General features: G+C 37.1%; 1 protein-coding gene across 1 annotated transcript in view; it reads right to left on the bottom strand.

The window, feature by feature from the left end:
- Nucleotides 1-14,057, bottom strand: part of LOC136847945 (uncharacterized) — a 313,292-nt gene that overhangs the window by 73,024 nt on the left and 226,211 nt on the right. The window contains 15 exon segments of the mRNA XM_067119965.1: nucleotides 51-368; nucleotides 622-948; nucleotides 1,113-1,940; nucleotides 2,155-2,472; nucleotides 3,887-4,222; nucleotides 4,341-4,661; nucleotides 4,873-5,190; nucleotides 7,871-8,513; nucleotides 8,899-9,119; nucleotides 9,555-9,887; nucleotides 10,132-10,316; nucleotides 11,249-11,384; nucleotides 12,411-12,755; nucleotides 12,932-13,252; nucleotides 13,562-13,888. Of these exon segments, the coding sequence (XP_066976066.1) occupies nucleotides 51-368; nucleotides 622-948; nucleotides 1,113-1,940; nucleotides 2,155-2,472; nucleotides 3,887-4,222; nucleotides 4,341-4,661; nucleotides 4,873-5,190; nucleotides 7,871-8,513; nucleotides 8,899-9,119; nucleotides 9,555-9,887; nucleotides 10,132-10,316; nucleotides 11,249-11,384; nucleotides 12,411-12,755; nucleotides 12,932-13,252; nucleotides 13,562-13,888 (5,277 nt within the window).

The raw sequence follows: 14,057 nt of genomic DNA, 5'->3' as shown, positions 1-14,057 counted from the left end.
TATTAGCTAAAAATATAGCTAATCCTTCATAACTCTAAGGTAATACATACCAACAGGGGGCTTGAAGCAGCGTATGAAAGGATCCCCAGTCATATCCTTGGGGCAGTAGCAAATAGGATTATGATTAACCACTTCACAAATTGCTTCTGTGCCACATGCCCCTACACATGGATCACGACACTTCTGATTGACACATGCTTTTAATACATCACAGTCAGAGTTGACAATACATTCAGGTCTGCAATTTGGCGGTCTACCAAAGTAGTTTGGCCGACATTCACAGACAGGTCGATCGCCAACAGCACGACATATTGAATTTGGTCCACAAGGATCTGGGTTGCAGGGATTCACTGGTCTTGGAGTTGTAGCTACAACATGCATAGACATTTCAGAAACAGATAAAAACATGAATGCTTAATATCAAGATGCAAATTACAGAAACTATGGTGCAAAAGGGGTGCTGATATTAGCAAAGTACAGCACTATACTACACAGTTTATACAACATGCTTTACATAATTCAAAATATTGTATAGTTTAAAAGGCCATTCTAAAAGATCATCACACTTAGAGATTTATATCACTACTTAGACAATAAACCAAAAGAGACTATAGTGCTTACATTGTTCTATGCGACAAGACTGGTAAGGATCACCAGTGTACCCTGATTTGCAATAGCATACAGGGGAATGATTAACAACCTGGCATTCTGCATTGATTCCACAAGTGCCAGGGCAAGGATCCACACATTTTTCATTAACACAGGACAGGTAGAAGGGACAGTGTGGATCAGCTGTACATTCTGGTCGACAAATGTCATAAGGGTTACCGAAGTATCCTGGAAGGCAGTTACAGTCACTGTCTAAGCCAACAGGTCTGCACTCTGCATTCTGTCCACAAGGGTTTGGATCACAGGGACGATGAGCAGTAGGTTCCAATGGTGGAGGAGCTGTAACATGCAGCATGCAAATTCATTCAATAATTCAAAATTCACAAGAAATATAATAATATATGAAAATTTACCCATGCCACAGAGAAAATATATCATGCATTACAAGTGATCACATTATTGTATACAATATAGCAACTGACGGTAGTATTTTGGAATCTTACATGGTGTGGAACCAGCGATGGGAGCCATAGCACAGTGAATATAGGGATCACCAGTGAGACCATCTGGACAGGAGCAGATTGCCTTGTGGTTCACCACACTGCATTTAGCTGTTTGAGCACAAGCTCCTGGACATGGATTGACACACTTCTGGCGAACGCAAGTAAAACCACTGTCACAGTCAGAGCTAAGAACACATTCTGGCCCACAACCAATTTCAGGTTTTCCAAAGTATCCAGGTTGACATTCGCACACATATCGGTCAACAAAACCCCGGCAAATTGCATTAGCACCACAGGGATCAGGGACACAAGGATTGGGAGGTTGGGCAGGAAGCTGAGGAATTATGACATCAGGTGTTGTTTTAGATGGTGGTGTGGTTATAGCTATTGGTATTATGGGTTCATCTACATGAGATGGTTTTCCTGCAATAGGCGGCTGAGATGGAGGGTGTGCTACTGTAACTGTTGTAGGACTATGTGTTGTGGGAGGAGGTGTGGGCTTAGTAACGGGTGCTGGAGTGCAACGAATGAAGGGATCACCTGTAAAACCAGCAATGCAACTGCAAATGGGATTGTGATTTATGACACGACAGTCTGCATTGATGCCACAAGTTCCTTTACATGGATCTACACATCTGTTATTAAGACAGGCGAAAAGTGGAGCACATTCTTGGTGCACAACACACTCTGGGCGGCAGGCTGGAGGCTTGCCAATGAATCCAGGCAGACATGAACATTGTCGCTGACCATTAACTTCTCTGCACTGTGCATTTGGTCCACACGGGTTACCTTCACAAGGACTGCGTGGAGGTTCTGGGGTCACTAAGGCTAGAGGTGAATAAACTTGTCATTAACATGCACATGCTAATAGAGTACATACAAAAAAGATATTTACATGCAAAATATAATCCACAAACTTGAAAGAATGGCATGACAAGAGTAGGAAACTGCTTTGAAGCATTCTTGATTAGGTAAAATATCTTATAAATTCTACTGATATAATAATAGTACTGTACTGAATTAAAAAAAATGACCCTCTTACATGATACAGGCAGACATTCCTTGTAGGGGTTACCAGTGTATCCACCTGAGCATGAACACACTGGAGCATGCAACACAACCCTACATGAGGCATACTCTCCACACACTCCAGGACAAGGATCTACACATTTATGACTGATACAAGCCTGATTCAGTCTGCACTCTGAATTGGTGATGCATTCAGGGCGGCATATGTGAATTGGGTCTCCAAAGAAACCAGGAAGGCAGGAGCAAGTTGGACGACCACCCACAACATGACATAGGGCATTGGTTGCACAGGGAGATGACTGACATGGGTCTAAGAAGTCCACAGGGGCAGCTGTTGCAATTGTTTATAAATTCAGAGGCTGTTCTGCTTTTGTAACATGTGGTATAAGAATGTATTGGCAATTTTCATAAATTCTACCATTATCAACACAAAATTTCTCACCTAACTACTGTGCAGACCATGAAAGTATTAGATAATTTATCTTTTTAATAGTCTTCAGTGTTAATTCAAGTGCACTTTTGGCAGTACGTGCTGTATAAGTATCTTAAGAGACACAAGGAGATAAAAAGAAGATACTGTCAAAATTTCTACTGATTCACAATACAATCTTGAAAATTTTTCCTAGCATTCAGCAGTCTTAGAATATTTCTAATCTGACCTGACATACTGACTTGCATAGTTAAAGGTCTACAGTAATTTAAAATATATGCTCATAAAAAGAATTCAACAATCCCAAACAGAATGCCACAGATATCCTGCAAATCTGCAATTCAAAATTTATCTGTTGGTATTTACCATACTTTGATTGAAATTTTAATTTTTAATGCTGTATATGAGGACAAAAGTAAAAATAATATATAACTAATTTCCAAAATAATAAAACTGATTGTATACTCTACAGGATGACAGGAAAATGCTGTAAGTTTGTATCAACCAACTGCTCTGTCCTTCAGTTCAGAGTGATAACCAGTTATTTCTGTCCTCTTCTTTTTTAAAACTAATTTAAATACTGTACTCTAATGTCTATAAATGCTATGAAAGAATATAACATTGTTAATGTTTTCGAAGTTAATTTCTTAAAATTTATAAAACTCACATTCAATAATTGTGAGCTTGATGGGTTTAAATATGATGTCATTAGTTTTACATATTGTTTATGTGTGGATACTCAGTTTTGCATAAGGTAATGAAAACCATTAAAGCTTGTGTTAAATAGGCTTCATCGGGTAGGGGAATACAACCAGAGGACATTTCATTAATGAACTACCGAGCTGTTTCTAAACTCAATATTTTGAGTACATTCTGTACTTAAATAACACTGAATGTGACAGTTTAAAGGAATAATGTAAAAACAATAAAGCAATAATACTACCACAGACAATGGAGTTTTGTATTGTGATATTGAGATCGCTGGTCACACTTTTAGATAACAGGGAACAGTTTTTTCTTTTGTTGTGTTTGATGCTGAAGAGCACAGTACAAAATACATAACCTTGTTTATAGCTAGATGTGCAAGTTACTGTGGCAATCAGTTTTTAAATGTAACTGAAATACTACAACCTTACTGAAATTCTAGATTAAAGTTGCAGGTCCAATAAAAAAAATTACTGTCAGTTCAAAACCATCTATGAAAGAGTATAGTATACTGTAAGTTCTAGGAAAACTTTAAAAGTCATCATTCACTGACTATAATTCAGTAACTCCTATTAATTCAATGACTGCCTAAAACACTGAAATAACTTACGAGATGTAATCGGCACAGGATGGCATCGTGTCAAGGGATTGCCCTCAAAGCCTCTTGGGCAATTACAAATTGCTTGATGGTTAAGGACATTACATATTGCATTGATACCGCATGATCCAGGACATGGGTCAACACACCTGTTTTGGACACAGTCTAGTGAATGTGGGCAATCAGAATCTATGATGCATTCTGGTTTACATGCAACATAGGGATTGCCATAATGATCTGGATGACATTTGCAGATCGGCAAAATATTCTCTACATAGCAGTCTGCATTTGTGCCACATGTACTTATGACGCAAGGATCAGTAGCAGGTAGAGATGGGGGAATCGCCGCTGCAAAAATTTTACAGTTGTTAAATATACATTATGCTTAAAATTGTTGTCTAATATGCCAGATGTGACATACAGTAACACTATTTTGTTATTAAAAGTAAATTTCTTCTATGCTTACGTTCTGGGGCTGGAACACAGAGAGTAAGTGGATCCCCTTCAAACTGTGGACGGCATGAACACACTGGATTGTGTTGAATGACACGACATTCAGCATCCATGCCACATGCCCCAATACATGGGTTTTCACATCTCTGGTTAATACATGCCTTCTGAACTGAGCAGTCTGAGTTTACCACACACTCTGGTCGGCACAAAGGTGGTGACCCAATATACCCCTTTATGCAAGAACATCTTGGATAGTTCCCCATATCTTTACATTGGGAGAAGGGACCACATGGTGATGGAGTACAAGCCGAAGAAGAGATGGAAGGTTGGGGTGCTGTGAGAGAGAGCATGCAATTAAGCTAACAAATACCAAAATTAACATGCACATTTATATTATATTTTTTGCATGCACAAGCAGATCTATTAAGTTTACCATGCAAACAAAATGCTTCTTAGGAACTAACATTTTTTTTCTACCAGAAAATTTTCAAAGCTGAACCATATATAAAAAAAGGTAAGTTAATGATAGGAAAAGAACTTCATACGTTTATGCAAAATGCAGGAGAAGTAAGGGTTGCCGGTATATCCTGGATTACATGAGCACTGGGGTCGATGATTAACAACAAGACAGGTAGCACGTCTACCACATGTTCCAGGACATGGGTCAATGCATTTCTGGTGAATGCATGACTTATCTAAGTCACACTCTATATCACGCTGGCATTCAGGACGACACCCAAGGTAAGGGTTACCCAGTAGGCCAGGTAGACAGGCACAAACAGCAAGTCCCCCTACCACCCGGCACTGAGTGTTTACTCCACATGGCCCTGGCGAACATGGGGCTTTGTCTGTATCTGGCACTACTGTAGGGGATATGCAACATGTACTTGGTTTGAGAACTTATTTTAGAAATATCTAAACTTTAAAGTTATTAATATACAATGAAATATACATACTGTACCACTATTTACATTATCTACAAAACAAGAGAATACAGAAGGAAGAAAAGGCAAGCAAGAAATTTGAAATTCACAAGAACATGTTTCAAGAAAGTGTTTACTATGCAGTTACTGTACTATCTGAACAAAAGCAGTAAATTAATTGCAGTTTGAATATCTATACAGTATATCAGAATTTTGAAAATAGCTCTGCCAATCTATATTAATTTTGAACACATTACAATTTTCCATGAAGTGATCAGACTATCATACTAAAATTATTATGAGAAAATTTGCAAAACTGGTCATCTTATTTCCAATTAAAAGGTCAAAGCAGAAATAACAGAAACTCAATAAAACAGTCGTACATATCCAACATGTGTTTACATTACTTAATACAGTGCTACCCCACTTTTTCACGGGTATAGGTTCCAGAACCTACCATGGAAACGCGAAATCTGCGGAATGCAAAATCCCCCTCAAAAATGCTTACAACTGGCTTATAACTGTCAAATACCCTGTACCCCTTAAACTAAAATGGTTATACTGTAACTGCCTATTTTAACAGCTCATTGCTTAATTTGATAGTTCAAACAAAAATATACCTTATATTATCATACTAAAACAATTTAATATTTCAAACAAAAATACACCCCAAATCATCATTCCAAAACACCGTAAGTCATCTCAGATCAACTTTTTACAACTTTTATTCTTAAGTGTATATGTATGTCCCCTAAAATGCTTATAACAATGATTTACTAATTTTAAAATATTAACATTAATGTAAACAGCAAAATATCTGCAAAATGTTTAATACAAATTAAATCAATCTGTCTTACAGAAGTGTGACACCTAATCAAGTTACCCCTGTATACATAAGCAAAACTATTTTCTCTCATAGTAGTGAAGTCGTTCCGTTTTCCTTTTACACGGGTAAAAACAATTAAAATTATCACTAATCCTCTGTTTTCCAGTCTGCTTTTATTGAAATGCAAGAAGTTGTAATTACAGCATGGGAAATATGAAAAAATGAATGACAAAGTAACATCACTTTTATCTATAAAACTATACCGTAAAAAACAAATAATTTATTAGTTTTGTACAGTGTAGTTTTATAGATAAACATGATGTTACTTTGTCATTTATTTTTTCATATTTTCCATGCTATAATTACAACTTTTTGCATTTCAATACAAGCAGACTGTAAAATAAAATCAAAATAATTAGCGAATATTTTAGATATATTTTACAGTATGCTCTATCATCCAAAAACACTACAGTAATATAATTTCAAACACATCTTACATAAACCTTAGAGAGAGAGAGAGAGAGAGAGAGAGAGAGAGAGAGAGAGAGAGAGAGAGAGAGAGAGAGAGAGAGAGAGAGAGAGAGAGAGAGAGAGAGAGAGAGAGATCGTAACCCGTTATGCTCATTCAGAGGCCCATCCAGGATGAGCTTAACAGGTACACAGTAGTATAGTATAAAAGTACGCTGTAAATAATTTTTATGATAAAAATGATTTAAGTTGTACTTATACTGTACTACTGTAGCTGTTTAGCTCATTCCGGGATGGGCCCCAGAATGAGCATAAACCTGTTATGCTCATTCTCTCTTTTTTACAAGGGTAATGTAAGATGTATTTGAATGATATTACTGTAAAGTGTTTTTGAATGATAGAGCATACTGTACAATATCTAAAATATTCACTAATTACCTTCATTTTGTTTTCCAGTCTGCTTTTACTGAAATGCAAAAAGTTGTAATTATAGCATGGAAAATATGAATGACAAACTAACATGTTTATCTATACCATAAAACTATACTGTACAAAACAAATTATTTGTTTTGTACAGTATACTTATATAGATAAACGTGAAGTTGCTTTGTCATTCATTTGCTCATGTTTTCCATGCTATAATTACAGCACAACTTTTCCATTTCCATAAAAACAGACTGGAAAATAAAATGACAATAATTAGCGAATATTTTAGATACTGTACAGTATGCTCTATCATCCAAAGACACTTTACAGTAATATCAATTCAAGGCATCTGACATTACCCTTAAAATGAGAGAGAGAGAGAGAGAATTGTAAACATGTTATGCTCATTCTGAGGCCCACCCCAGAATGAGCTTAACAGGTGCAGTAGTACAGTATGGGTACACTGTGAATCATTTTTATCATAAAAATCTGTATTTGGTCACGAACACAATATGAAAAAATACAGTAATTGGGGAATAAATAGTGTTGCTCTACAAACAAAAAGCGAATGAGTGATTTTAGAGATATGGTCCATAGAAAAAATTTGCGCGTTGGTGAAAGTTCCCGTGGAAAAGTGAAAGATATGTTCCACAAAAATCTGCAACAAAATGAAGCGAGGAAAAGTGAAGTGTGAAAATGCGGGGTAGCACTATAGTTTATGCTAATGGACAGGAATGAGTTAACTAAAAAATAATGAATGAAATCTGCTCTACAAAAAATCACCATCTCGCAAACACTTATGAAGATTTAAAGGATATCTTAAATAAATGTAAGATTCCAATCAACAAGCACAGGGAGGGGAGTAAATAAAAGTTAAGACTTGAATAAGAGATTTCTTACATGAAACTGGTGGAGGTAGTTTTGGTATTTCAAGACATCGTATCAGTGGATCTCCCTCAGCACCAACAGGGCAGGTGCATACTGGTCGGTGATTGACTATGCTACAGTGAGCTTCAGGGGCACATGTGCCTGGACATGGGTTAATGCACTTCTGTTTCACACAAGCCAATTTTACATCACAATCTGTATGCACCACACATTCTGGTCTACAACCAAGTAATGGATTACCAAAGTAACCTGGAGCACAAACACATACTTCACGGTCAATTTTAACTTGACAGCGAGCATTTATACCACAAGGGCTTGGTACACAGAGTGTAGGTTTGCTTGGTGAAACAACTGGGCGTGTAGGCTTTGAGCACTGTTTGTAAGGATCACCTAGTAATCCTGGATAGCATCGACATACAGGACTATGAGAGACCACAACGCATTCTGCTCCTGACCCACACACCCCAGGGCAAGGATCTCTGCACTGGTAGCGAGAACAAGCCAGGTGGGCAGGACAGTCACTGCTAATAACACACTCCAGGCACAATGCATTCCCTGAATCTTGCACTGTGCATACCTCCCATGGCAGGCAAGGAGAAAGTGAGCAAGGAGACACAGTCACAGGTTCCACAGCTGTATCAAACATACCATCATATCATGCACAAGTCATGCAAAAAACAGACCATAACAGAGTTCTTAATAGTTTAATACAAAAAGGGAAATGTGCCTAAAAAGCACTTATTAAATTATAACATATGAATTTTTCTTTTTCTTTTTTTGGACAGGATAGTTATTGTGCAAAAAAAGAAATTAATCAGTTACTTCAATCTAATATACGTGACAAATTAAAAACCCATTACAGCATTTGAAATAAATTAGATCTGTATATCTGTATAGAGTTTATATACATATATTTCACATGCAAAAGAGATGAAAAAAGTCAAAGAAGACTCACAGGATAGATAGCACTGAGAGTATGGGTTACCCAGCATGCCTTCTGGACAGGTACAATGAGGCCGATGATGCACAACATCACATACTGCATCATCAGCACACGTACCAGGGCAAGGATCTATGCACTTGTGACTGCGGCAGGCCAAATTTCTTGGACAATCACCATTGGAGACACACTCTGGGTGGCACCCGATCTGTGGGTTACCTATTAATCCTGGATGACAAGTGCAAATAGCCTGATGGCCTGCTGGTCTGCAGTCAGCATTGTTTCCACAAGGACTCTGTGTACATGGGGACTTTTCATCCGCTGATTAAGAAAGAAAGCTTAGTCAAGAAATCTAGTTTAGGAAGATATACTCTACTAAAAAGGAAAAAAATGAGGCACCTATTTTTCAATTGCACATACTTAATGAGTTTCACAGAGCATCCAGAAGATACATCAAAAGAAATGACTTTAATAAAGCAAATGATTTCATCACAAGTCTTGTAGGGTACTGGTATCAATATCATAGTGTATAGAATCATGCTGATTTTAGACAGAGCATACTGTATATTGTGGGGGAAAGGAAGGATTGTTGTTATATGAGATGCGTTTGCTTAAGAAAAAACGTGTGCAAATTCAAAATTGGCACCTTATCTTTTTCATTTCTATGAAGGATACTATGAAATTCAAATTTTTATACATGCATCAAGTAAGAAAGAAAGAAATGCTAGATATATACATATCATGCATCATGCTTACATGAAGGTTGGGTAGGGGATGGTCGACAGGAGGAGTATGGGTCGCCTATAAACAATTCAGGGCATGCACAAACAGGTCGGTGGCCTATGACTCGGCAAATAGCTAAAAGACCACAAACTCCAGGACATGGATCCCTACATTTTCTCCTAATGCAAGCCTTATCGTTGCTACACATGTTGTCAGAATCACATTCAGTAGTGCATGCAACATAAGGATTTCCCTCCAGTTCAGGTGGACAAGAGCACACTGCATGGGCTCCAACACTTTTGCACAATGCATTAATGCCACATGGTGATGGTGAACATGGGCTTGTAACTTGAGGTTTCACAGCCGCTGTGAATGCAACACCAATTACTTAGAATTCTGAATGGAATTTATAAAGGTATTTACAAAATATTGAGAGCAGAGGCTTAATCAAACATAATAAGGAATACAAATTACAGAGAGTACTTACCCAAAACATAAAAAGTTGTAATTCCATAAATTGGTTAATGTATTTGAAAAGGAATGCCACACACTCATGAGATGTTAGTACAAATAAATCATAATGTTAGTGGAACCCTAATACAGTACTTACGTTTAATACATCGCACAAATGGATCGCCTGTTAGGTCACTTGGGCAGTAACAGATTGGATTATGGTTAACAACTTCACACTCAGCATTGACACCGCAGACACCTAGACAAGGATCCTGACATTTTTGCTTACTGCAAGCCATATTTAGTGGACAATCTGAATTAAGAACACATTCAGGACGACACCTATAAATAAAAGAAAAAATATTGCTAGTTTTTGGATTTCAGATTTTGATGGAATTTTGTTACAGGGTACAGTAGCATCTCAACACACTTTGGGGGTCTGGCCTTCTGATAAGTAACAGTTTGCTGACCAACAGACTATGTATTATAACCAACACTTGAGTTTTTTCTAGAAATCTCACAGCTAACAGCAGCTCCACATAGTTCCTAACATAAACCTGTACTTTAAACTTAACATTCAATTTAAGAGATTCATTAAAAAATGTATGACATCAAAAATGATAGCCAAACAAAAAATATTCATAACAATGTGGCTAATGTGGCTGATAAATAAAGTAGATCATTCAGATGAGGTTTTACTTTTTGAGAATTATCATTTTCAGAACAATATGGTACGTATTTATAAAATTTTTTCTGAATGATGAAACTGTAAGTTTATTTTTTTAACATAAGTAGAAATGACCTACCCAGTTACTGTAGTACAAAATAAACATAAAAAATAAGGTTGGCAAAAGTTTAAAATACAGTACACTGAATTTATTAGGATGGTATAAATGCAAAAACTTACTTTAACTGAAAAGTACAATGAGTTAACATTTAATTCTTACGAGACAGAACAGAAACAGCAGAAAGGGTAGGATGTAAATAAAATTATAAAATTAAAAAACAATGAGAAAAATAGTTGTTAAGCTTATTTTCATGGCTCACTCTGCTACCATCTGATAAATATAAAACAAACCAAAGACAAATGATTAAATCAACCCAAGTTCCTCAAAGAAACAGCATGTAAGATGTAGATAAGTTACCAGAAATACTGTGCAAAGGAAAATAATTTGCATAAATGTCTGTGAGTGCAAGATAATAAACTAATGATTTATTTAGTTGTAGTATAAGACAGTACCATAAATAATCAAGAATTTCTTTCTACTGCTCACCTTGGTGGATTGCCAATATAACCAGGACTGCAGGTACAGACTGGACGATCTGATTCTGAGCGACATTGTGAGTTTGGACCACATGGATTTGGCTCACATGGATTTTTGTCTACAGGAGGTTCATCTGGTATTGTTGCTGGAATAAGGAAGAAAGGATGGAAATACCATACCAGAGCCCTATTGAAATGAATCATTTCAAAAAGAAATGGTAGAGTTAAATTATGTCATTGAATAAATTATAACACATTCAGCTTACATAAGCTATACATTACTAACTTTTTGTGTATGCAAGTAAGTGTTTACTTACAAACACAGACAAATTCATCAGTGCATATGTTAATTTGTCAATCTAAATGTCACCTATTTAATGTCATTGGTAAAACTTCAGACTGATCATGATATACAGTACTTTCCAGACATGGTTTTATATGTCTCAAAGCAACAAAGGAAAGGGGCTGGCACAATCTTCTTTGAATTTCTTGTCAGACTGACGGAAAAAGCTACTACAAATGTTTATTTTCCATAATGCACCAGAAAATGTGATTTCTTGGTACTGTACCCTGCTTCAGAGTTGCAGTACACAAGTATAATACAGTACTATATGAGTAGGTCTGTTGGGACCCTTAACTGTAACGGCCCAGGAAGAGTTGTGAAATGTTTGGCAATCAATTACTCTGGAAGTGACTGAGAGCCTGAGATGACTGAATGGGTGCCACTGTCTGAATTACTATTGGCACTCATGTACACAACTGTTTTAGTATGTCTGTCACACCTTGTAAAAGTCATTACATGAGGCAATGGCATTTATAATGACAAAAATTGTGAAAAAGTTTCTTATATGTCACTCCATGCACAAAAGAGAAATAGCCTGAAGTCTTAAAATCTATGAAGTCTTCCGTAGATGGCTTGTAGCAAGGTACTAAACACAGTTTTAGTACAAAGTTTGGTAATGTCCTAAAATGCAGATTTCCAAGGTTTGCCCTATATTGTCATAATACAAGAAGTACACTGCATATACAGTAAGTGGATGTCACAAAGTCCATGTTTTTGGCATGCCTGTGTAAGACTATGCCAGAGGATTTATGCTGTCAGTAGTTGTTAGCAGTAGTCATCTTCCAACTCAAACAAAACAAGCATCATATATTAAAAAAATTTTCCTTACGTCGATCAATGTAGCATCGTGCATATGGATTTCCAGTGTACCCTGGTGGGCAATAACAGTTTGGCTGATGTCCAAGCACGCGACACTCTGCACTCAGACCACATGAACCAGGACATGGGTCAACACACTTGAGGTTGATGCATGCACGACTTGGTGGACAGTCTGAATTGACTGTGCACTCTGGTCTGCATCCCTCATAGGGATTACCAAAATACCCTGGTTGGCAAGTACATGTATGTCGATCATCATTGCTTGTGCATGTAGCAGCTGGTCCACAAGGTGACTGAGCACAGGGATCTACTGCTACTGGAGGCAGCTCTACTTCTGGCTTGACATCTTCAATAACTGGCAAAACAATACATGCAGTCATGCAGCATATACATTAAGAAAGAGATTCTAAATGTTTCATACATGCATTTCAAAAGAATTCATCAGTACATTAAGAGGTAACTATTCACCAGATATAGACATTTCTATAAGGTAAAAGTGCAGTATATAAAAATAAAAAAACTATCTCTTACTAGGTATGCATCTATAGAAAGGGTCTCCAGTGTAACCCGGAGGACATCGACATATAGGGTTGTGTGCAATAACACTGCACTGAGCTTGCAACCCACATGTACCCACACATGGGTCAGCACAGCGACGATTTACACATGCCTTGTTCATGGGACATTGTAAGTTTGTAACACACTCTGGTTTACATCCTGATGGTGTATAAGGATCACCAAAGGTTCCTGGAAGGCATTCACATACAACTCGGTCTCCCTGAACTCTGCATTCAGCACTGAGTCCACAGGGATTTGAGGCACAAGGGTTGAGAACTGCTTCTGGAGGGACAGCTACATAGGTGCAGAAAAAGAAGAGGTAAAGTTTTCCTTTTATCTAACTGCTTGATATAACATTTCAAAAATGTGTAAAAACATTTTATATATATATATATATATATATATATATATATATATATATATATATATATATATATATATATATATATATATATATATATATATATATATATATATCTTAACAAAAAAATTTTACCAGATACTATATTCCAATTCCATAATTGCAGTTGTAAAGATAAATGAAGGAATGGCTGTTTTGCAAATGGGTCAGACATTATCTTTATAGTGAGGAAAACTTCTTACGTGTAATAGCTTGCACGCTGCAGGAAGTGAAGGGGTCTCCTGTGTATCCTGCTGGACATACACAAACTGGATTGTGACTTATCACAGAGCAAAGGGCATTTACACCACAAGAGCCTGGACATGGGTCTCGGCACTTTTGACTGATACAAGCCAAAGCTAGGGAACAATCACTACTGACTATGCAATCAGGTCGACACTGCACATAAGGATCTCCCTGGAAACCTGGGATGCACGTACACAGTGCCAATTTTCCGGCTGGTGTACAACGTGCATTGTCTCCACAAGGATTAGGATCACATGGTCTATCTGGTCTTGGTGGAGGAGTGACTGAAAAAAGAATAAACTAAGTAGCACAGGACCTCACCATCTTGTTATTCAGGTACTGTATTCCATAAAACTAGATGTACAAGTGTACTGTGTTCCATTCATGATTAAAGAGCAGGCTGTCTCATTAATTACTCTTATTGTAAAGGACAACAACTGGCATATAAAGTAG

Source organism: Macrobrachium rosenbergii, chromosome 18 (genome assembly GCF_040412425.1).
Source record: "Macrobrachium rosenbergii isolate ZJJX-2024 chromosome 18, ASM4041242v1, whole genome shotgun sequence".
In the NCBI taxonomy this organism is placed as follows: domain Eukaryota; kingdom Metazoa; phylum Arthropoda; class Malacostraca; order Decapoda; family Palaemonidae; genus Macrobrachium; species Macrobrachium rosenbergii.
Note: the sequence above shows the minus strand (reverse complement) of the source record. Positions and strands in the feature narration are given on the sequence as shown.